Raw genomic sequence first — 24,164 nt, 5'->3', positions numbered from 1 at the left:
AAAAAACCAACAAGTTCCTTATTTATGGCTATATACATTCAGTCAGAAAAGTATCGGGAATGGATTATTTATTTATGGTTCCAAATTCAAATTTTTGTTTTTTTTTGTTGTTGTTAGATTGGCACAACTGTTTTCCATTTTGGCGCGGAGTTTGAGTTGCATCTGTTGTTTACATTAAATACAGTGCTATTTTTAGTTATATCATATCTAGTGTGTATTGCTAATTTCATAATGGATAAAAACATCGAACAAAGAGTTTGTCTTAAATTTTGCATTGCCAATGGAATATCGTGTTCGGAGTCACTGAAAATGTTACAGAAGGCTTACGGTGAATCGACTTTATCAAAAACTCGTGCTTATGAGTGGTACAAAGCGTTCAAAAGCGGTCGAGATGTGATGGAAGATTTGCCTCGCTCTGGTAGGCCATCAACGTCTGCAACTGAAGTTAACATCGCAAAAGTGAAGGAAATAGTGACTGAAAATCCTCATTCAACTTTGAGAGAGATAGCCACCGAACTTTCTGTATCTCACGAGTCGATCCGTACCATTTTAACTAATAATTTGAGTATGAAACATGTTGCCGCTCGGCTAGTCCCAAAAGACCTGAATTTTTTTCAAAAACTCAATCGCATGAGAGTCGCTGAGGACATGCTAGAACGAGTCAATTCCGACCCAACATTCATGAAACGCATTGTTACTGGTGACGAGACGTGGGTTTACGAGTTTGACATGCAAACTAGTCAACAAGCTTCGGAGTGGCGCCTTCCAACTGAACCGAAACCGAAAAAACCACGCCAAAGTCGTTCAAAAGTCAAAGTCATGTTGACTGTTTTCTTTGACTATCGCGGTGTTGTGCACTCGGAATTCTTGCCGGAAGGTCAAACGGTAAATAAGGAATATTATTTGAGTGTTATGCGGCGTTTAAGAGAGCAAATCCGACGAAAAAGGCCAGATTTGTGGAAAGAAAATTCTTGGATTTTGCACCATGATAATGCACCTTCGCACAAGGCCATCATTGTGAACGAATTTTTAACCAAACACTCAACAAATACCATCGAGCAACCACCATATTCACCAGATATGGCTCCAGCCGACTTTTTTCTTTTTCCTAAACTCAAATTACCACTTCGTGGCACCCGTTTTCAATCGGTAGAAGACATAAAAGAGAATTCGCGGCGAGAACTGACATCAATTCCGGAAACAGCGTTTAAAAAATGTTTTGATGATTGGATTATTCGTTGGCGTAAGTGTATCGTTTCTAAAGGAGCATATTTTGAAGGTGATAAAATAAATTTGGATGAATAACAAACAGTTTGTGTATTATTGATCTTTTCCTGCTACTTTCTTGACAGAGTAGTACGTAGTACAACACTGTTCGTTGATATCTCAGCGACATAAAGTGGCCGTAAGATGTTAGCTGCAGGTTTCTAAAGCACTTTAAACCGTACATTTGTGCATATTAAAAACATATTCAGCAGTCTTTATTAAGTATAATGCTCATTTCTCGCGGAGAGATCATTATGCTGCAAGTCGGCGGTACGAATTATTCTCGGTAGGTCGGCCGATTCATATATTGTTGTGAGGCGTGGTGGAGCCCAGTTTACGTTTATTCATATAGCGTAATGCTCGTTTCCCGCAGATATTCAACCTTTATACAACATACCTTAGTAAGCAAATAAGTCAGTATACTGCACATCGGCGGCACGAATTGTTCTCGGTAGGTCGGTCGACCTTCTTGAATGTTCTTGTGTGGCGTCGTAGGGCCCAGTCCTAGCAGTCGCATGTTGAGTAATGCTCGTTTCTCGCGGAGAGACGACCAGACGGACGTGCCCTCTGTACGCTCCACTAGTTTGGGCTGTGGACAAAGTTAATCCATTGTAGGCAAACAATAATAAAATTAGTTGATTTTATGGGCGCTGGTAAATTGCCAGTGCCTGGTTATTGGGAATACTGCTGTTTCAGTTGTTACCTTAGTTGTAGTAAATTTCTTCCGTCGTGCGTAATGCCAGATTACAGAGCGCAAAGTACCCTTTTATCACAAGCTGCATGACTTCCTACTTCCCTGCGATTTACTAGACCACGGAGTAAAGTATTCTTTTATAAATAGTAGCCGCCGCCGCCGAACAGCCGCGCGTGTTGCTGTGCCCGCAGTGCTAGCGCGGCCGCAGCAGCCGAGACCACCGACCTGGTGCGCGGGCGCGGTGGTGAGCAGCCGGCGCACGCCGCCGCCGAACAGCCGCGCGTGCGCGCGCTGGTCGGGCGCGTGCGCGGCGAGGCGGTACAGCAGGTGCGCGTCGCGCGCGGCCAGCGCCCAGCCCAGCAGCGCGAGGTACACGCCGCAGAACGCCTCGGCCAGCAGCACGGCGAGGCGCGGCGCGTCTTCCTCTTCGGCCGCGCGCACAGCTAGACCCCGGAGCGCGGATACGCCTGGCAAAGAACAACAATTATATTTTTCAGTTTCAAGGGAAAAGCTATTAACGAAAACCTATTTCGGTAACATAGAAACGTAACGTAGTCCCAGTTGCGGACCGTAAAGCTTCGGTGCCCGGGGTCAGTCTCCGAGTTTCCCCTTCTATTTTTCGTCCATTTTCTTAGTACGCCCCTAGACCACAATATAAGGAGACTACGTAACAAATTTTAAACTCTAGACCTAATTGGGCATTGGGCTGCGCGTTCATATGTAAGTGAATCAGTCAGTCAGTCGGTGGCTTAGATACATACCCGGCCATTTGTTGGGAGGCGTAGTTACTGTTAATTCTTCTATTGAATGACGTCTTCGCGCGAGCAAATGACTGCCTGGTGTTTCCGCTATGATACTGAAAAGAAACATTCATATAACACTCCAAGCTACATTGTTTTTTCATATTGAACCAATACAAAAACTGAATGTTTCTATAAAAATCACTATTTTGATCATAAAGAAAACTTTGCCTAACCTTTGATAGCTAAGTGTCAACACACTGAAATGTAATATAGAAGTGACTCTGTCTTACCCGTCATGATGAGGCGTGTGCTTCAAGCTGAAGGTGTCGGAGTCGCACAAGCTCTGATAGATGCATGCTGACAGGGCGACGGCCAGTTCTCTCAGGGTGTGAAGTAATCGCGTTGCTGATCCCCCGGGAATGCCTAATTCCCCGATTGTGCTCAGCATGTCGTGGGCTACAGACTGTGATGAAATATACTTTTATATGTACGGCCGAAGAAGCCATGAACATTAAGAATTCATAAAATGAGGGAAAGTCGCTCAAATGTAGATAAGGAATGTATCTACGAGTTAGAATTTATGGATGTTACTTTTTCAAACGCAATACTCGTATATTTTTAGCAACCGTAAACCAAATAATTACAAACATACCTGTAAATGCCTAACAGGATCGGCAACGACCGTGTTGTTGGTCGCCACAGCGGCGGCTAACAAAGGCAGGGTTGTGGGGAACGGCAGAGGCGACAATAACTGCTGATGTTGTTTGTCTTGGCCAAGTTCTTGAAGTAATAGTACGAGTTCCATCCGAACAGAGGCCAAACCGCCGCCGCCGGCGCCGTGGAGGGAGCAGTAAGACAGTAGAGTGCGCAGAAGAGTTTCGTTGGCTAGAGTATTAAATAATTTTGGTTAATTTTTGGTATTTGACATTTGTTAATTTCAAGTGTGAATAAAAATGTTCTAAGCACCTTTCAGCCACTTCTTTCTTCGTACAGCCCTCTGAACCTTAGCTTCAAAGTCCGCTTTCTCCCTGATCAATAACTGATGTAAGGTGGGGCGTTCGGGCAGTGGCGGGGGGTCTGCGTCTGCGCATATCAACTCCCCTCCACTAGCCCCCGCCCCCGCACTGTACCCGCACAGGCGACGCAAGGCTTCCACTTCACGCTCTAGCCAAATGTACAACTGGTAGCGAAGGTGACCACCTAGAAAAATATATGTCTTTAAAGATCTGAAGTTTGAGTTACATAAAGGTGACAGTGTAAGAAGCCAATGTAAAAATTCGATGTAAAGAATCTAACGCAACATTTCAATGATTTAACGCCAAAGCAAACTGACACAATCCCACCTCCACACGCGGCTCGACCAAGCTTCAAGTTATAGTCGCCGAATCATGGGAGAAATGCGATGATCTCGCGTTTGCTCTTGATCGAACCCTTTCAAAGAATTGGCTAATATACTACAGCTATAATACGACAGTCGTATCGTAGCTTTTTATATGCATATCCAGATCTCATTTTTCTGATTCTTTTCGACGGAATTCAAGAAAGGTGGAGACCCCGTAATTAATAACGGCTTTTTCTACCCAAGAATTTCAAATTTCACTGAGAAATTTCTCTTAAAACTTACCATCGACTTCAAATCCAGTGGCCAATGTACTGAGCTCTTCCATGAGAATTTTAAGGCATGCGACGAACTTAAGTTGTTGCGCCATGATATCCACAGGTGGCGCCTCTTCAGGCCCAGGGCTCTTCTCAGCCTCTCCGTTCACAACGGGTTCTTCTTTTGTGTCTAATTTCATTTCTATAGGCGGGGTAGACGTGCCAGAGCCGCCGGATCTAAAGAGAAATGATCAAGTTTTTATACATCACAGAGCTAACACACTCGAAAGGCTAGGTTCAGCCAGAGGGCTTAGTGATCAAATGAGATTTAAATAGTGACCGGTGGCTTGCCTATCGCCTAAAAGACAGCATAAAAGCTATTCTTGACATACTTGTTAAAAACTGTAGTTGTCTTACGCTAGAGTATTGTCCTTCCTTTCTTCCTATTTTTTACTCATTTTGCTAAATACTGCTAATTTACAAAACAGAGTGAAAGAAAGTAAAACTTACCCTTTATCATCATCGTCATCCCAGGTAAGCACTAACTCGTCATTCTTAGCGGCACTAACTGGCGCGCCCCAGTCCATGTCGGCCGCGGACGAGTTCCAATCCAGAGATTCTTCCGGTTCTGTTATAACATTATTTTATTAAGACTTCTGAAAGTTCTCAATTCAGATGTTATTTTATGTACGGTCAAGTGCAAAAGTTCTTATTTCATAGCAAATGTTCCTGAAGTTGTCTATGGACTTTTGACTAAGATCGTACAAATTATTTAACTTTGTAGTTTATGATGATTTCAAATGAGTGGTTTTCTCAGAAAGTGTAGTACGAGACCTCGGCTCAGTGGTCAGTTTTTTTATGAGTTGATATCATGAATTACAGTTATGATTAATTCCTTTTGATCATAAAGCGAACATTGGCCAAATTACGAACCATTCTGTCCGCAAATAAAATTATTTACTATATCGTTGGTGAAAAACATATTACATCATACACAAATTGAACAGAACATAAAGCACATTTTGGAACAAATAACGAATACATTGCAGTTGGCAATCACATCCACAAAGAAACTAAAATTTAATTGAGTCCAATGCCACATCGTACCCATTAAACAAATAAAATATCAAAATTAAAAAGACAAAACATAAAGCGCATTGACGTACAAACTGACGTGAATGTGTCGTACTTTTAGCTGTGTCCTCGACCAGCTGTCCGGTGTGTATGCCCGCTTCGTCGACAGACGCCGAAGACACCGGTTGCCTGGGTTTCTCGTCCCGGATCCGGCTGGGAAGCTTCGAGAGTACCTCCAGAGCTAAGGCTGGACAACCAGCCTTGAAGTGGCCGTGCGCCGTTTGGAAGTATAACCGACGTTCTAGACGGGTAATGCCCTCTTCGGGTTCTTGTTGTAACAAGGCTAGAGTTCCGCCCTGTAGACAATGACGGTAGTGAATAAAAATTACGGCATTTGCCGAGGTATCTCTAAGGTTTCCAAATTCATAGAGATTATACAGTTAATTACATTATTTAAAAGATGAATTTAAAGATGCAATACTCTTATTTTGAATCCGAGTAGCGTCGTATAATGTTTCAGCTTCAATTTATATTAATTTAAAAGTTTGCCCATGTCAACTACTTCAAAAGATTAAGTTTACATAATAACCCCGGCATATTGTGTCATTATGAGATATAACACTTGCAGCTTATAATACCCTACCCAACCGCCTAGACTAAGGAAAAAGTTCAACACACAGTTGTTATCATACCTGTGCCGGCATATTGTGTCGCTTTAGCCTCGGGTGTGTTCGCAAATACACGTAGAAGTTAAACACGCTGGGCGTAGGCTCGTTGTCTCTGGCAGCGTGCAATCTACCGCCTGGACTGAGTAAAGTGTCCAATGCGTCGCCGTAACGTTTGAGTTCCCATAGAGCCATCGATCGCACGAACGGATCGGGGTGGGCGCGCTCTAGAATGATCTCGCCGTCTTCTGTTTCGCCTCTGTTTTAAAGTTTCATATCATTACAAAAACTGATGTGAAGCCTGAAGATCATATGTAGTAATCTTTTCATTTTATTATCTTTTCACTTTTGGTTTACTGAATAAATACAATCAAATGTAAGCTGTCTGATAAACTAATAACGACCTTTTGTAAAGTAGCCAGATTCGTCAGCTAAAGAATAAAAATCCAGTTTAATTACTTACCCTAAAATTTCATCCATGAGCAACTTCCTTAGACTGTTAGGCAGAGTATTCTCAGACTCATACAAGCGTGCTACGACCATCGCAAGTTGAAGATCTCCTAATCGCGTTATTAGAACCTAAAACACATTAATAAAAATATTAACGAAAACTATGTTGGGTTCAAAAGAAATGTCATTTGTTAAAATATTACACCATACTTCTTAAAATATAGCTGGATTAGGACGGCAACAGGATAAATGTACGATTACGAATTAGGAACGATCAAGATTTTTTTTTAATTACTAGTTTATTGTTAAAGTTACCTCTAGAGCATCCTTCAAAGCGCCACCGAGCAAGAAGAACGCGGCCGCATGCTCGAACCTCTGTTTGCCGAGCAGAACGTACGCGTTTGTCAGCGCCGCCTTGCGCCAACGGCCTTCCGTAAAGTCGTTTGCGAAAAACTATATGCAGAAAGAAATATAAACTGGTTAATTTGCGTCGTCCTATAAACATAACCCTTATGATTGTAAGCTTGACTTGTAAACCTATGATTAAGTTAATCCTAAATAGGAGTTCTTCTGTAATTAAAAATATAGATGAATAAACTCACCGCTGTCATCCTTTCATCTCGGTTGGATCTGAACAAGCCCCAGAGCAACATACGTTTCTTCATCGCCAGGTAGTACAGAGCCGCGTCTAGAGGGTCCTGTTTCTGCATATACGCGGCTCGGGCCAGCTTCTCCACGCACGTCTTTAGCAAATCGCCGCGGACCCACCAACCCACGCCTGATTTTTTATTGGAGATTAGAGAAAAAAATATTGAGTAATAAATAATAATAAGATAATCAAGTCGAATTTGCATAAAGAGAGTTATGAATGTGGATGAAGCGAAAGAAGTATGCAGAGATCGTGGCAAGTGGAAAGATGTAGTCTCTGCCTGTCCATGCCTACTATATACCTATTGAGCTTGGATAAGTAAGTAAAGCAAAATACATAATGTAAACCTTGTACCAAGAATTATGTTGAAAAACTTTGTGAATGTAATTGTTTTCTGTTACGTGCTTAGTGTCAAGTCGATTTGAATTTGAAAATTATTACTTTCAAAGTAATCTTGTATACAAAATTCGGACTTATACAACCTATTAAGTAGGTTGCATAATTTGAAGTTGACTTACCAAGTTCTCTCATTGTTGTCCACTTGGGTTGTCCTTTAGCGTATCCTGGGATCAACTGAAGGAGTTGATCATGGGTCTCTGAATGGAAAGCCCATACAAGGTTGCAGGTCCCGACGCCTGATCTCTGTAAGGCCGCGCGCTGAGCCAGTGGCAGACATCGGAGTAAATAGCCGTAGTGCTTCATCGCGAGGAGGAAGCGAAGTCCGCAATCGTCCAGGGAATCTGCGGGAAGGGTTTGCTTTTAACTTATTTCTAACTAGCTGTTGCCGCGACTTCGTCCGGTGTAAAAAAGCTAACCCTGTAGATAAAAATTCTAGAAATGACAGTTTTGGCTTTTGTTTGTCATTATTCATCCCTGTATCGTTTTTTAGGCAATACTTTTCAAGAACATACATCGGTCTGTTATCATTTTATTATATGTATGGATGGATGGATTTTATCAATCGTTCTCAGCGTTCTCATTTTTCGTTCAAGGAACTGGCAATAATAAAAAAATGGCAATGGAAATATTGGCAAAATCGTTGAGACGCTACGCTTGTTCACATGCATAGAATTCAGGGAACTTTGCTCTTATAGGAAGTCTGTGTGTCACACACAAAAAATTGGATATGTAGACGCCGATCCTTATTTTGAAAAATATCTTAAACTAAGTACCCACCTGGTAATATTTCTTGACTAGTTGCTTGCGCGATATCGATTCGCGCATTAGTGGCGAATCTTTCAGCGAAGTCCGCATCACAAGTGGATACGGTATCTGCTAACGCCAGTAAATGCATCTGATCCAGAGAACTTAGACCAGGCAAGTGTGTGTGAGTGAGAAGGCGGGATAGGATGCGACCTGCCAAACAAAATTTTATTTTGAATCACGTCTATATCAACAAATAAGCGAATAGACTTATCCTACTGTACTGCCACATAACGGAAATATGACCGGATTTATGAAACATTCATTCTGACGACTGACAGATAACCTTTTACAAGGAAACCATAATTTTTGAGTTTACGGCTATGATACTTTAAAACTGTTCAATAAGTGCACTGGGTTCATTTTCAAGTAATTAAAACTACAATATCTACCTTGTCTGGGACCGAAATGCGAGAGAGGTTGTCTTTCCGGCATTGAAGGTCGGCGATCCACGCCCTCTTCCTCGCCAAGAAGTAAAGCGTCTAAATCTTCATCTGTGTCCATGGTGCCTTCGAAAAGGTCGTTATAGTCCTGAAAATAATACCTCGTTTTTTTAACCTTATTATCTACTAAAAGGTTGGGTAAGGTTAATAAATAACCAGACCCATCATTAGCATAGTCTTTAAAATGAATATTGAAAATACTGCGACATTTATCTCGAGATTTTTTTTCACATCACAATATTCCCTTATCGCCCGGTTCCTTATCCTGTCACTCAAATTTTACATTGATCACCTAATTTCCACTGAGAGTATTCCGCTTTTGTACTTCCAACTTTTCTCCCAAACATTAGTAATGGAACCCACAGGCCTCTATATTCCACCAAGGGAACCTTTTAGGGTCATTTAAAAGAAACTTACTTTGGCTTCTTGAATAGTGGACGGATGATGAGGCGATTCCTTGTCTGCGACGAGCAGAGTCCAAAGAGGAAGAGGGGGCACTGATGTTATCTCCGCATAGTCCAGTTGCACGTCCTCCGTTATCTATACACACAATATACATAAACTTAATACATTATGTCACTATTGAATAAGTAAATAAAAAATATTGTGTCAATTATAGAATCCTTAATAAAAGTGAAAAAATGCTGCAAGTAAATATGTTAGTTACAGTGCAGTGGGTGGTATTTATTTAAAAAAAAAAATCTTATGTATGCTTCTTTTTCTACTTCCGCCCATCATAATCAGGAGTTTTTAAAGTTTCCATCATTATACAGTACAGGCTTATTCACAAAAGTTGTCAAGGCATTTCACCTTTCTATTCATTCGGATAGTTTCAGAGATAAATAAAAAGGGATGATAAGATATATGTCAATGTTTCTTAATAACCCTAAAGCACCTGTAATTTTTTTTCTCTTTAGACCCAGATAATAGACAGATAACGAACTAACGAGCACTAATAAAGAATTTTAAAACAATCTAAAGATATAACGACTTGTGTTTGCATGTGTGTATATTCGTGTAATGACTACGATTACCTGTGCAACGCCGTCCAGCGGGGAGGCGGCGCCGGCGGCGAAGGAGACGGACAGCGTGCGCGACCGCGACCAGCCGCGCTGAAACACATGCTGCCGTCACATGCGCGTGCGGGGGGCTTGTTACGTACCGCCGTCGTTGCAATGAGATCGCACCTTTATTTTCCTCTTTAAATGTTTTTTTTTTTGCCTTATAAGGGTGATTTTAATATTTCATTGTGACAGGTGTAGTTAATTCTCTACCAGTCAACTTTCAGAAAATGGCAAAATCTGTTTATGGATTTTATTTGTAAATCGGAATGTCTAATTATATTTCCCGAAAAATCACGCACGAGTCGATAAATTAAGATTAAGTAGGAGAATAATTAATAATAAAATTTGAAAGTTGCTTACTCTAAATTTAGCCATATTAAGTGAAAGATCAAAGTATTACGGAATCCATCTCATTGCAAGGACTACAAATGAATTGATGTGCTTTAATATACCGTGAAATATTAACGACGACTTCACAAATCACAAGAAAACAAATTGAAGATGTTAAGTCATAAGTAATTAAAATATCACGTTATATAACTTTCACTAGACTACCATTGGCAAATTCTTGTTTTTGAGAAACTAAATACTAACAGACTTTTATGCTTATGGTACACTGACCTAAAATACAAAATATTTGTTAATTCACATGACGACTAATCACATGTAACCAAGCACGTAATATTGCGTTGGTTTTAGTCTAGCAAGAAAAGTTAACATGTGTAATGGGCTGTGAACAATACCGTGAATATGGATCGGTGGGGGTATGAATTTTTAAGCAACTTGCTCATGCCGATATTATATAAAGGTCAGTTGCCAAATTAAATGCGATACAATACAATCACAGATTCAAGCAACTGAGTTGAAAATTTATTCATAAAAAATGTATTTCTGTCACAATAAAATTTGATTAACATTGCACGATGTTTACATTTGGCACTGACTAATAAATAGGGGACTATGGGCGATTTTTAAGGGTATGCTTGTGTATAGTGTTGTGTTATGTGTTTCAGTCATACCTGTCTAGACAAACTGTCTTCATCTCCTTGCGAACTCCTGCCAGTGTATGTACCACCAATACATCTGAGAACATTTTTATTATTACTTCTCATGGTTTAGCTTTAGCATTAACAGCTAAGTGTTAGCAACATCAATTTACAGTTAAGCTAGACCTCAATAAATGGTTTTCCATTATGCATTTCAGGCTAGAAATAATTATTTACGAGTGTACCTTACAGACCAGTCAAGTTAGTAATAATAATCAGCTGTGTGTATTGAAATGTTCTTAAAGAGAACAGTTAATAATACTCCGAAGTTCATAATTGTTTTAGGTCCATAATTGTGTTTGGGCATTGAAAAGGTATTAAAAAGTTGGAATCTCTCAGTCAGAAAGATATTTATATAATACTAAGAACTCTTACCTGACAAGATGAGCAAGTATAGCCTTCACCCATCTGATCTTGCCACTGTTCAACAACTCCATCAGTTGTTTAGGATGGTACTGCGGTAATACTGGGCATGCCATTTGTGATGCTTCGAAGAGACCGTAATCGGGCATATAGTCCAAGAGAGGCTGTAATTGTACAATATATTTTTTATATTTATATCATCAACATACATACATACATAAAATCACGCCTCTTTCCCGGAGGGGTAGGCAGAGACTACCTCTTTCCACTTGTAACAATCTCTGCATATTTCCTTCGCTTCATCCACATTCATAACTCTCTTTATGCAAGCTCTATATCATCAACTTTACGTATAACGCAGTGAATTGACAGACAATTTCAAACCGACAGATCTAGAAGCTGAAATTGAATATCTGTCTTGGTGTCAATCAAATCAAGTTAAATTTTAAGAAGTATACGAGGGGATTACACAATTTTTCAAAAGTTTTACATAGACAAAGCTAAGGGAATAATTTAGTAAAACGAATTTACCTGAGGTTGGTCCGGTTGCGTTTTGTTTCTTCTCCTTGCGTCTCGTTCTAACAGTTGCAAGTTGATAGAAGACACGCGTTGTAAATGAGGCGCTGATACGCGTAAGTCTGAGTCGCGGAGCGCTCGAGATTCACCTCCTTCGTCGATTTCCTACAAATTAATATGATAATGGTAGTCACAGTCGAAGTAGGGAAGTATTAAGAGTGAAAAGTAAAAGATTCTTATAATTAGAGGCTGAAATTGGGTTAATATTTACTACAAACTAGCACATATCAGGTTTAGTCTGTTTTTGAACAAAATATTACCCCATGTATGTGTGATGTGACCCTTACAATTTACACAAGCCGCTGTCTTTAAATGTTGAGACCCAAGCCAGAGACATTTGGGTATGTATTTCACTGTCACTTTCAAAGGTGTAACTAACGACGAAATGTAAAGTTTTAGTGCACCATCTTCGTGTTCGTGTGATAAAAATAGTAGTAAAACACAATACCTGTCCAGACATAATTCCCTGCTGGCTATTAGTGTTCTCCGGCTTCCACTGGGAGTACACGTGCATCTCCGAGTCCATCCCCACCACTAATATCCCGTCTCGGACCCACGAGATCTGCATCGGCAGCGGCGGCAGCCCGTCCGCGGTCTTCAGCTCTATACGACGCAGTTGCATCCAGCGGATCTCCTCCACGAATAAAGGCGCGGCCAGCGATGACGCTTTGCGGAGGATCGGCCGGTTGTTGTTTATAGATTCTTTCATAGCCTGCGTGGAATAAGCGTCTTGTTACTGTGCTTATTAATGGACAGACTCAATAAATACGCGATAAAGTATAAAAATCTGTAAGGTAACAATTCTTATGTTTGGTGAATTTGGCTTATAGTAGGAGTTAATTACCTTCAAGTTTGCTTGAGCAAGATCACTAGACACAGGTGTGAACAAAAGTACACGAGAGCCGACTGCCACTGTCAGTATATGGCTTCCATCTTCTTTAGAGACCCAATCTAATTGCACCAAATGTTTCTGAGTAAGAGGGCAGGTGTTTCCATTCTCCATGATGCTCTTGCGGAGGGACTGCAGCGTACTGAATGATGGTACCGCGAGCAGACCAGCAGATTTTCCTGTGTCGCCCTCCCCGTTGCGATTGGTGCTTCTCTCTTCAGATGAGAGGGTTTGGAGAACCTGTTGGTGAAAAAATAAATCATATTACAAATTACATGTTGATATATCTTCTTAAATTATATCATCAATACGTGAAGCGTGTTTCGAAAATAGCTTGAATTTAAATGCGTCGTTTGTATTTTCAAAATAGGCTGCTTTTCACTTTTCGACTTTGATTTATTTCTTTTTTTTTTAACAATATTTAGCAGCAATATGAAAAAAAGATATAACTACGTAAATTATATCTTACTAACCTGCGTCAATCTATGCTTCTTCTGCATGAACGACGTGTCGTGTAGATAAGACAGGTCAATCTGCGTGTCCGTACATACGCCCACCCTCGGCAAGCTAACATTCCTAAAAAAGTATTAGATGTTAGAACTACTCAGGTTGAACCAATTCACTAAGACCTATTTTTCAAAAGGCAGATTATTCGATAGATTAAATACAATTGATAACACTTTCTCGCTAATAACCTATTTTTGTTGCCGTATTGCGATTTAACTATCAGATTACCTTTGACCACCTATTGAAAATCTTTCACCGAGATTCATTTATATATCTCAAGATATGCTTGCACTTTTAGAAAGATTTCTTCAGCGTAGTTGCTGCTCGTATTAGTTCTATTTGCTCGAATGAATGTGAAGTGTATGGAATAAAAAGAGATAAATCATCTAGATCAAACCTTAGCGGTATAGTGTCCTCTAACAGCCACTCGGCGCCGCCCGTACTCTCGCACTCGTACACGCAAACGCAGAGGTTGACGAAGCGAGTGTCGCCGTAGTTGCTGCTCGTAGTAGTTCCCTTAGGACGAGTGAATGATTTGCCGCATTTGTACGCGCAAGCTATGCGACCGGAATAAGCCGCGCTGATGTGTAGGGGTTGACCTGGGAATAATGATATCCTTGAGAACTGAATCGATTATGTGAAGAAAAAAAATAATATAATGTTTCTTTTTTTTTAAGATGCCAGTATTTTAAAATTACAACATACACTCATCACTTTAAAAATTGAATTTCATAGATAATTTTTTCAACATTTTCATATGGATTTGCGGTCACTCTTTTAAAGATAACACAATTAATTCAGAGCGAATAAAAAGCTGGTTATATAAATATCTTAATATACCTGGCGTGTCTATAGTGGACTCGTGATCTTTGTTCATCATTTCCCACTCTTTCCATGTATAGTCAAATTCCTCGTCGTCTTTTTTCGTAACATTACATTTCCAGAATCTGAAATAAACATAATAGTGCGATAAATTAGTTTGCCATTGACTAACTATTAACATTTTGATGGTTTGGTTAACTAAACTATCTCACAACTACCTATGGCTGTTCTAACTAGCTCAAAGTCAAAATATGTAGAAGATATAGTAGTACATATTTATAATTGTGTGGTATAGTGTAATGTATGAAACTGACCGCAGCGTATTATCCGTGCAGGCGGTGGCCATGATGTAGGGCGCGAGGCAGGCCGGGTAGATGGAGGCCGAGCTCAGGTGGCCCGCCGCCGGCGTCGCGTGGATCACGTCCACCCCGTCCGGCAGCGACAGTGGGCACTCGCACACCTGAACGATTTTATTTTTAAAGTGTTGGTAATTGAACAATTTAACATAATATCCACACAGCGACAATCTGCGCGTGTGGCGTACTCAATCTTCGTATGGCGTATTTTTGTGCAATAAAGTTATTACAAACAAACAAACGTGTCTCTGCAACACGAATAACGCAAAAGTCACTGAAGTGTCTATTAAAAAGACACTGCGCATACTATAAAAAAAACACAACCCATAGGAATAAATAAATAAATATATATTTAATAACTAATCACAATACTTACCTTTTTAGTAGAAATAGCCAAGTAAGAATGCGGAGTGGGCAGCGGTGGAGCTCGGTCCTGGTCCAAGGAAACGGAATTCTTTCGCGATTCTGAACCTTCCTCCTCTTGGACTAGAGCGCTATCTGGCACGTACATCATGCTATTTGTTAGGTCCTCTGTAATGAGAAAATCAAATAAAAGTGGATTGAAAAACACAAGATCATAGAACTAAAATAAATCAGAATGACATTTGCATTATTAAAAATCATGGGACAGATTTTGGGTAACGTGTTACAGATTACCTGAAGCTTGCCGTATGAAAAATATCATGTTGAACTTTTCAAATGCTACACGAAATTTTGTTAAGAATCAAAACACCTTCGTTACATATAATTACCGTTAGGATCTGCCTGTGACGACACGGTGAGCCGCCACATGTGCACCGTGGAGCCTCCATCAGTTCGCTCCAGTACAACAATGTAGAAAGGCTCATTGAATACAGCCGCCTTTCGAAGGTCCACGATGGCTTCCAAACCAGCTTCGGTGATGGTGTTCACGTCTGAGTTGTCGCCACCGGTGTTAGAGTTAGATGCGTCGTTTGATGTGCGTTCTCCTGTAATAATTTGCATTTATAATTAAGAGAAACTATTTAACTTTAGTGGAAGATAGAATTGACGATTACCTCACCGCTAACATAAATAATTTTTACTTAATAATTAATACTTTGAAATTCTGAAAAGTAATCATCAACATAAATAAAGAAATAGGGGATAGCACTTACAAATGCATGTATTATGTTATACATAATTCGATATAAGGCTATAAAATTGTGTGCGCCTCTTCAAGGCGTTCCGTTGCCCACGACATAGCTTCCAAGTCATTATTGCTAAAAATCAATATCTATATAACAATGACCTGTAATGAGCTGCTCCTGGAACACGTGCAACATCTGCGTGTTGTGCCAGTCGTGCGTGGCGTCGGCGATGGCGTGCAGCTGTATGATGGCGCCCGGCCGCGCCGTGGACTGCTGCGACACGATCTTGATGCGGTCGTGCAGCGGCACGCCGGAGCCCTCCTCCAGTGTCGATTCCGAAGACATTGACATCGTGTCGTGGTGTTGCTGGAAATACAAATGCACAAATGTGAAGCAATGTGGTTAGCCGTGTGGTTCCCGGCACCAATAAAAAAAAAAGAATAGGACCACTCCATCTCGTTCCCATGGATGTCGTAAAAGGCGACTAAGGGACAGGCTTTTAAACTTGAGATTCTTCTTCAGACGATGGGCTGGCAACCTGTCATTATTTGGGTCTCAATTCTATCATAAAGCCAAAAAGCTGAACGTGGGCTATCAGTCTTTTTGGCTCTCTCTACCCCGCAAGGGATATAGACGTGACTATATGTATGTATGTGGTTGTGACGTCGTGCCGCTTCGGTCTTCCCGGCGCCCCTCTTCACAGCCCGAGAGGCCTTTAAAAGCGCGCGCTAGTGGCCCGTGTCTTCACCTTTGACTCTTCAGCATTCACCACGTTAAATATCTCGCTATCCTATAGCGGCCACTTGCTGGATCTCGTGTCTATAGCTTAACCCACGATCTCTCTTAACTTGTAAAACTAGTCCAAATAAGTTTCTTTCGATCTTCTGTCTTTATTCAATAAATTTTTTAATCATCTCTCATTTCTCCTACCTGAGACATTTTACTAAAACGCCACATGGTTTCGGTAAGAATAGGATATGAAGAACCAATAGTATTTATATCCTTTCTAAAAATCTTGACATGACGCGCCAAGGATGATGTATATGTAAATACATTTTAAACGTCGTAAGTCAATGAAGTCTGTCCTTTTACAACAGAATGCCCTAAGATAGAATTCCTCCGGACACGGGAAAGATTAGAATTTTCAATGAAACAGATAGTTGCAATACAAACAATAGCAAGCAATCTAAATTTATTAAAATCTAAGATCATGCTAGAAACAAGCTTAGGAGAGTGGAATGTTGTACACAATGAAAGACCCATACTTAGCAGTGAAAACAAAATGGAATGTTAGTACTATGCTGCTGTAAGCAAATAATATTTCAAATTGAACACTAAACTAAAGATTTGATATCAGTCTAGATGAAGTCACTAGAAACTGTGCAACCTATAACAATTTTTAACACATGTTTGACGAGCGTTAAATTTATGCCAACAATTTATTAACTATTACATATAGAAATTACCACTATATCGCTTTGTCGTGTTTACGATTTTTTTTAAGCTAGATACATACATACATACATATGGTCACGTCTATATCCCTTGCGGGGTAGACAGAGCCAATAGTCTTGAAAAGACTGAATGGCCACATTCAGCTATTTGGCTTAATGATAGAATTGAGATTCAAATAGTGACAGGTTGCTAGCCCATCGCCTAAAAGAGGAATCTCAAGTTTATAAGCCTATCCTTTAGTCGCCTTTTACGACATCCGTGGGAAAGAGATGGAGTGGTCCTATTCTTTTTTGCAATGGTGCTGGGAACCACACGGCACTACCGGGAACCACACGGCACGCTAAAGCTAAATGATAACTGTTATTTACACAAGTTAAAGTTTGAAAGGGGCTAGAGTTATGTTGCTAATTCTATCAACAACCACATACTGCTTTGTGTTGTTTTGTATGTTTTACTCTTATGGTGCAATAAACAGTTTTATCTATCTATCTACATCTAAAAATGGTTACCATTACGTCGTTGTGGCGTCTTTCCGAAGTCTCTATTTCGGCTAGAAGTGTCCGCGCGTCGATAACAGCTTGGAACACTCGAAGACTTTCTCCGTCGCTCGCCACGAAACAAGCCGACGGCGAATTTGATAGGTTTCCGAGTGTAGTACTGCAAAAATTATGAATATCCAAATTAATTAACTTCTAACCTTATAGTAAATGTACGTTACAGAAATAGATGCAGAATAATTTTGAATTCCAAATATTAGATCATTCAATTTCCTGACCTAGATACCAAGGTGGCCAGTCAGGCAACGTTGCTGAAGTCAGAGAGATGAGGCGAGTTGACTCGTGCCAGTTCGAAAACATTGAGACTTCCCAAGTGGAACGACAGACTTCACATTCTCACTCTCATCTTGGCGTATTCCCATTTGTACCCTCTGCCATTCAGCCTCGGGGTCTGGATCCGCAACGGACTTCACATTATTAGTTATACATATCATATTGGTTTTCTCACCTAGGCAACAAGGTAGGTAGCCAAGCGACGTTGCTGAAGGCAGACAGATGAGGCGAGTTGACTCGTGCCAGTTCCGACACGCCGCCAGACTTGCCGAGTGGGCCGACGCACTCCACGCGCCACATTATAAGCTCCGAACATAGACCGCCTGCGGCCGTGTCTGCTTCAACTTTGTTCGCGTCTCGGGAACTATCTGCTGACCAAAACAAATAAGTTTTACATATCTATTGCCTGTTGCCGTTAGGTCAAACCTAAACAGTACTCAGTGCCTAATATGATCTAGATCCAAGAGTGGAAATGTCAGAAAATTACAGAAAATTAACTGTAAGGCCTCTTATCAGCGAAAGCTGACTCTTGGTTGGTGGAAAGCTTGGATAATGGTTACACATTAAGTTGCTTGAATTCAGACTGGATGACAGAACATCTCAGCTTCAAGAACATAAAAGAAGAATTGGTGTTAGAGCCTGTTTAATAATCGTTACATAATATCAAATAGTACATCTTCAAATGAAGTTTTGGAACACAATATAAAAAAAGCAATGAGAATACTTACCAGAAATATTATGATGGCTAGTAGTAAGTAAAAGAGGTAATACTGGATGGCATGTGATGTCGTTCACTCTAAACCTATGGCCAGACGCTCTTGACGCATGGCCTATTGATAGCACCTGCAAAAACATCACAAATTAGAACTAAAACATTTTAGTATTTGGTAATAAAGGTATCTCTACATTAAATATTCATGGATGTGGAAACCTAAGCAATAAATTCACATACCTGTGAGAACTTAGACTTGTCGTCAAAGGTCAACTGCCACAGATTGAGCGTTCCGTTGGTGTGGTTGGTGACCATTGATATAACGGGCGCGGAATCCAACACGTCGCCTTCTTGGTTCTCGCTTAGCTCTTCGCCAGCAACGCTCACTTTACGCTGCGCATCTTTGTTCTCTTCACGACCTGATGTTTAGAACATAAAAATATTTAATGTCTGTGCTACCAAATAATAAAAATTTAAGCAATAAGCACTAGCTCACGGGGGAAATAAAAAAAACAAATATTTTTGAGATATAATTAGATAGACTATTGCGTCAAATTTTGCTGCAATAATAGTCATTAGTTTCTTGACGGTAGCTTTGGCGAAATAAATAGGGCATTATTTATAGGACAAAATTGTTATCTATAAATATCCGTACAAATATTATAAATATGTGTTTATATCTTATCATATAGAACATAAGGTATCAAACAGAATTGAGAAACGATTAAAATATTAATTGAGAAAACGAACTGATTGAGAAGGTAAGTAGGTATTGTAACCTTAACCAGAAAATGGAATCTTAATAGGAGAAATCCTTTCATTAAAGGCGATCTGATAATTAGTTTTATTTCTTGTTAAGTTGCACGTATTGTGTTAAGTGTTGAAGAATAATGGATTTATAATAAATAACAATCGAAGTTAAATTATAACGTTACAATAAACAGTGAGTATAAGAGAAACATTCAGTGCAGGAGTAGACTTCATGACAAAGAAAAGTACAAAAAACGAAAAAGACTTATTTCAGTGTAAAAAAAATATATTAAAAATTGTGTAAGTATCGTGTCAAATGTTTTAATAACTTATATATAAAAATATATAAGTTATTGTATAATAAAATATATGTTTATGCATGACTGAACAATTTCTGTATACACATACCTCGTCTTCTGTGCCTGTGAGTAACTAGAAAGTGATGATGTCATAAGTTTTTATACAGACTCATTTGAATCAAATGTAGAGTGTAAATAGTATATCTTGTATCATAGTTTTATGTTGCTGTGATATATTTGTTGCATATATAATATTTTTGTGTAATTGGTACCAAAGAATCCTGGTTAAACACAAAACTGCTCGAAACTGCGTCCACGTAATTTATACGAGTGCCCAAAACTTCCAATAGGTAAATTTAGAAATCTTTGGTCTCCTAAACACAGAATGTCTAACAACTTGCATAGGACTTGTCTGCAGAAAATCACACAAACCAAAACAATAGGCTCAAGTTTCTACATTTTACAATTGGAACATCATTTAAAGAAATTCACAACATCCTCAATTCACTCTGCAATGATATTTAAGTAAAAATAAGCAAACATTTGTACTAACCGTTTTGTTGAGGCTCCTTCTGATCTTCAGTTTGGGGCCACTCAGCCTCTTCTTTTTCTTCTTGAACACTGGCAAGTGGCGTCGTGACGGTTTCACCTTGCTGTTGTTGTCCAGCTATAAAATTGGAATTATCAATACCATTATAATTTTAAATTGACATTGAAATGGTAGCAAAAGTTGTAAAAAAATTAATTTATATGCAAAAGTAGATAGGGTAATAGGGATAGGTGCAGAATTAGTGAAACTGAGAGTCAAATCTTCCCCACCAACCAAATCCCCTTTTTGCGTCATTTGTTTTAAAATATACACACTCTTGTGTGGTTCCTACTATTACGTATTGTGACCACCTAGCACGACAGGTGTGTTCCGATGTCGCACGGTGGTTAAACCTGCACCGTGTGAAGATGGCATCTACCAATGTAAAATACACTTCTGCAGCAATGCTTTCGCTTAGATCTCTTTGTGTCTTTGCCACATTGTGACAAACTGTTCAGTTCACTATGATCACCTGGCACGACGGGCTTGGTCCGATGTCGCACATACAGTGGCTGAGCCGCGGCGTGGTACAAGGCCGCCGGAGTGCACATGGTAGTGGCATCTCCCAGCGGAAAAGCGGCGGGAATTCGCGCTGAAAACGATACTTGTGCTTGTCGTAACGCCCCCGCTTGAATCTCGTCCAGCCACTCGCAAACCCTGAGAAATGTTGTCAAGATTATGGTGATTATTTAGCTTCATTAATTACATTATGACAAGCTTTTGTCCGCAAAGTTAGTAGGCTCTCTAAGTTCAGAAACTATCAACTTGGTAGACCAGCGAACTTATTATAGTTGCTGAAACGGTGGATAAAATTCACTCCCAAACAAGCGAGGTAAAAATATTAAGGGGAGACCTATGGCTGCACCCCGAGGAAAAACACGGAATCTAAGTATAAACACAATCTAAGAGTATGTGTGTCACATGAAGCGAGCTATAATCTCTATAACGTAACCTAGTAAACAGGGCCAGTTCAATTTAAGTCATAATTGTTTTATCAGGTTGAAATGCCTATTCAATAAGTCGCCGTTTTTGACATATACGAGAAAAAAAGCACCATATGAGGAAGCTGCCGTCCACAGGATGTATGGAGAACAGCAGATCCGGGCTCTGGTACCAGTCGCGGAGCAGCGACTCTATGGTGGCGTCCAGCGAGTCTGGGAGGTGGGTGCACGTCACGTCTGTAGCTATGGAGTTTATTGAGGTCGTGTTTGAGAGGCTCGGGTGACTATGGTTGCCGCTACCTGCAAGATGAATTCAGAATTTAAATGCTACTATATAACAAAGGGCACTTCTTTTCTTATAGCGTGTTTCCGTATATCCTAATAGGCAAAAGCCTGACCGTTTCTTCTCCCATAAATGTATGTCAGAAATGACGAAGATGAATACGTCAGCCCCGTCCTTGAAGCATACATACTTATATCACGTCGTTGGCTTTTACAGGGTAGACACGCAAAAACAGAAAATATCCTATTTTTGAAAATATATCCTCCTGGATTTTGAGTTGGACTAACTAATGATCGAGAAAGCAGTTCTACTTTTGACGCATCTTATTACTTTCGAAGTAAGCTTATTTATAAAGAACTTTAAAAAAAAAACATGAATTGCTTAATGTCACAGCTTTTTACCTGGTTGCTCATCGCTGTTGCTGTTGTCTTCTGATTGGGTTTTTACCAAATGGTGACTTGGCCGTCTATGTCCTATATAGCAGCATGGAATAGCATGAAAGCGGTTAAAGCTTAACAAAGTTATATAAAGCGTTTTCATTATATTAGTACAGGAACTACAAGATTTGTTTAAGCAGTACAAGCCGTTTTAATAGTACAGCATAATTTGGCATACCATACAGCTGTAATATTCACTAAAAACCCGCTGATTACAGTCTTATTCATATTTTGACGATTAAAAATGAAATGCGTGTATAAATGAAACCTTTACACATGACTAATTTTAAAATATACTTTCGTTATGCGAACAATTAATCAACCGTTCCCTGTTTTTGCTTTTTATTCTATTGGGAATAATAACAACAACCAATGAAAATGATCGATTGCTATTATAGTTTTAGCTACATTTTGGGTAAAGAAATAAGTCATTTGACCGAAAGAAAATATAAGGCGCAATTGAATTTAAACATTTAATGCATTTTTACCATCACCTACAAACAATAACACTTGAGATACATTATTGTAAGCAGCAGTTGAGAATGAATGATTACGATATTTTTAGAGATAGACATATCTTAAAATATCGCTCAAACTGATACATTTTTAGGTCTATGTACATTACGTACAATATTTTTATAGAACACTGCAAATGATGATATTTATGACTGAATTAAATTTGACCTATACACACTACATGTTTACAAAGGTATAAAAAGGTCTGCCGACTAAAGCACCTGCGGAGATCTCGTCGCCATTTTAAATCAACTTTGTGACAGGTTTACCAAAAATTTCATATTTATTTTTAATGAGGTATTTTTTTTTTATGATTTAATTGTATTACTCACTGGTATCATTTTCTCCGTCTGGGTGTGCAGTGTGATCTGAACCTCCTTCTTCAGTCTCTTCTTTATCCAAAATCTAAACAAACACCATAGTAGTAGGTAAGGAAATCAATATTATAAAACAAGAAAAAATATTATATAGAGGTTTATCTTTATTACAAATTTTCTTTAAAATTATGCATACATAGATGCATGTTATAAATAATATAAGTAATATCGTTACCAAAAAAAACAAGAACAGTAATCACTTATTGCAATGTTTTAATAAACTTACTTTTTTGGTCAAATCGTGCAGTATAGCTTCAGCTTGACTGGTGAAGTGCATCTCCTTGTTGTGTAGCCAGTGTAAGATGAACCGCCCCCCGCCCGCCAACGAAGGCACTAACGGAATGTCCGTCTCAGCGTTTATTGACGCCGCCAAGTGGAAGTGGAGACCTGGCGAAAGTAAACAAGGTAATATAGTCACATTCCGAGTAATTTAGGCAAGTAAGACTTATGATTACGAAAAAATAAATTTTTAGAAAAAAAAAAAAATTGGTGTGCTTACATGGTAAAGTCCTGCCAAGTCAGGTGTTCATACTCATGGGAAGAACATCTCTACGAAATTATTTACTCTCAATAAAGAAATTACCTGTATGAAAACAGTTCTAATACTAAATTATTACAAAGTCCTTAAGTATCCTGCGAACTAACCTCCCGTATAGGAACTAGCGTGATACGGATTGTGAAAGTCGTGTGCGCTGTATGTAGACGGCAAAGTCGGGATTGGGGCGCCGGGCACTTTGTTGGACTGCGCATTTCGTCTGATGTGGAAACAAGTTCTGCAAAAGGCATAATTTTACTATAAAGAATCAAAGTGGTTGGTGATAAATTACTACTCGAATGTAAATACAGTACCAATAACAAATACAGTATTTGTACTATGAATTTGGTACAATAAACAGTTATGTAAATTATTTAAATATGAATGTTGACAGATATTTTTCTGTGGTTGTACTTCTATGGTGCTCGTGTTTTTTTTATTTGATCGTCTCTATTGGGACGACAACTCTAGTAACGGCCCAGTGATATCTATGTATTTGATGGGCATAGTTAAACATGGTAAACTATGATCTTGAATGCACAGACAACTCACTTCATATGTTTGAGCCTCTGCATGAAGCGATGTTTATGCCTGTGAGTGGCTCGTTGCCTGCGTGGTGGGGAACGAGCGTGTGACGTCACCAGCCCTCCCCCCCACTCGTCTTCGGGTAAAAGTGTCTCGGCCCACACCCGGCAGATGTTGTCTACGCACGACGTCACCAAGACGTTGCCAACGCTGCCTCTGTTATATAGAAGTACATTTGCATTACGAAATATCTTAGAGTCTTTTATAGGGAAGTCTCTTGATGAACAGTCTATTAGATATTGATTCATTCGGCATCTGCACTAAACGTTATCTTTAAAGTTGGTCGAAATATGGGTTAAGCACTTGACTTCACAATAAACAAAAAAAGCTTGTAACGCTA

The 24,164-nt window shown here is 39.6% G+C and overlaps 1 protein-coding gene across 7 annotated transcripts in view; it reads right to left on the bottom strand.

Annotated features, from left to right (window-relative positions):
- LOC106129661 (dmX-like protein 2) overlaps positions 1–24,164 on the bottom strand; it is a 47,317-nt gene that overhangs the window by 10,989 nt on the left and 12,164 nt on the right. For 3 of the 7 annotated variants that reach the window (XM_060948394.1, XM_060948396.1, XM_060948398.1), the window contains exons 1-37: positions 21,205–21,409; positions 20,623–20,807; positions 20,115–20,228; positions 18,753–18,931; positions 18,529–18,643; positions 17,976–18,171; positions 17,480–17,627; positions 15,677–15,881; positions 15,159–15,374; positions 14,783–14,937; positions 14,365–14,510; positions 14,069–14,175; positions 13,626–13,827; positions 13,195–13,297; positions 12,677–12,961; positions 12,281–12,544; positions 11,788–11,937; positions 11,269–11,420; positions 10,867–10,930; positions 9,818–9,895; positions 9,201–9,323; positions 8,733–8,871; positions 8,314–8,493; positions 7,656–7,877; positions 7,091–7,266; positions 6,804–6,941; positions 6,502–6,617; positions 6,066–6,297; positions 5,489–5,729; positions 4,810–4,927; positions 4,328–4,536; positions 3,670–3,903; positions 3,356–3,588; positions 2,994–3,166; positions 2,722–2,816; positions 2,186–2,427; positions 1,664–1,855 (exon numbers count right to left, since the gene is read on the bottom strand). In XM_060948394.1, the coding sequence (XP_060804377.1) occupies positions 1,664–1,855; positions 2,186–2,427; positions 2,722–2,816; positions 2,994–3,166; positions 3,356–3,588; positions 3,670–3,903; positions 4,328–4,536; positions 4,810–4,927; positions 5,489–5,729; positions 6,066–6,297; positions 6,502–6,617; positions 6,804–6,941; positions 7,091–7,266; positions 7,656–7,877; positions 8,314–8,493; positions 8,733–8,871; positions 9,201–9,323; positions 9,818–9,895; positions 10,867–10,930; positions 11,269–11,420; positions 11,788–11,937; positions 12,281–12,544; positions 12,677–12,961; positions 13,195–13,297; positions 13,626–13,827; positions 14,069–14,175; positions 14,365–14,510; positions 14,783–14,937; positions 15,159–15,374; positions 15,677–15,881; positions 17,480–17,627; positions 17,976–18,171; positions 18,529–18,643; positions 18,753–18,931; positions 20,115–20,228; positions 20,623–20,701 (6,021 nt within the window). In that variant the 5' untranslated portion in view covers positions 20,702–20,807; positions 21,205–21,409. Of the gene's footprint in view, positions 1–1,663; positions 1,856–2,185; positions 2,428–2,721; positions 2,817–2,993; positions 3,167–3,355; positions 3,589–3,669; positions 3,904–4,327; positions 4,537–4,809; positions 4,928–5,488; positions 5,730–6,065; positions 6,298–6,501; positions 6,618–6,803; positions 6,942–7,090; positions 7,267–7,655; positions 7,878–8,313; positions 8,494–8,732; positions 8,872–9,200; positions 9,324–9,817; positions 9,896–10,866; positions 10,931–11,268; positions 11,421–11,787; positions 11,938–12,280; positions 12,545–12,676; positions 12,962–13,194; positions 13,298–13,625; positions 13,828–14,068; positions 14,176–14,364; positions 14,511–14,782; positions 14,938–15,158; positions 15,375–15,676; positions 15,882–17,479; positions 17,628–17,975; positions 18,172–18,528; positions 18,644–18,752; positions 18,932–20,114; positions 20,229–20,622; positions 20,808–21,204; positions 21,410–21,775; positions 21,848–22,659; positions 22,733–22,930; positions 23,092–23,349; positions 23,478–23,791; positions 23,981–24,164 lie in introns of those variants that run through there. The other 4 variants (XM_060948400.1, XM_060948397.1, XM_060948395.1 and 1 more) reach the window with 4 other exon arrangements.

The sequence above is a fragment of the Amyelois transitella genome, chromosome 16 (genome assembly GCF_032362555.1).
Source record: "Amyelois transitella isolate CPQ chromosome 16, ilAmyTran1.1, whole genome shotgun sequence".
NCBI classification, from domain to species: Eukaryota; Metazoa; Arthropoda; class Insecta; order Lepidoptera; family Pyralidae; genus Amyelois; species Amyelois transitella.
The sequence above is the reverse complement of the archived record's forward strand: the minus strand, read 5'-3'. Positions and strand labels throughout refer to the sequence as shown.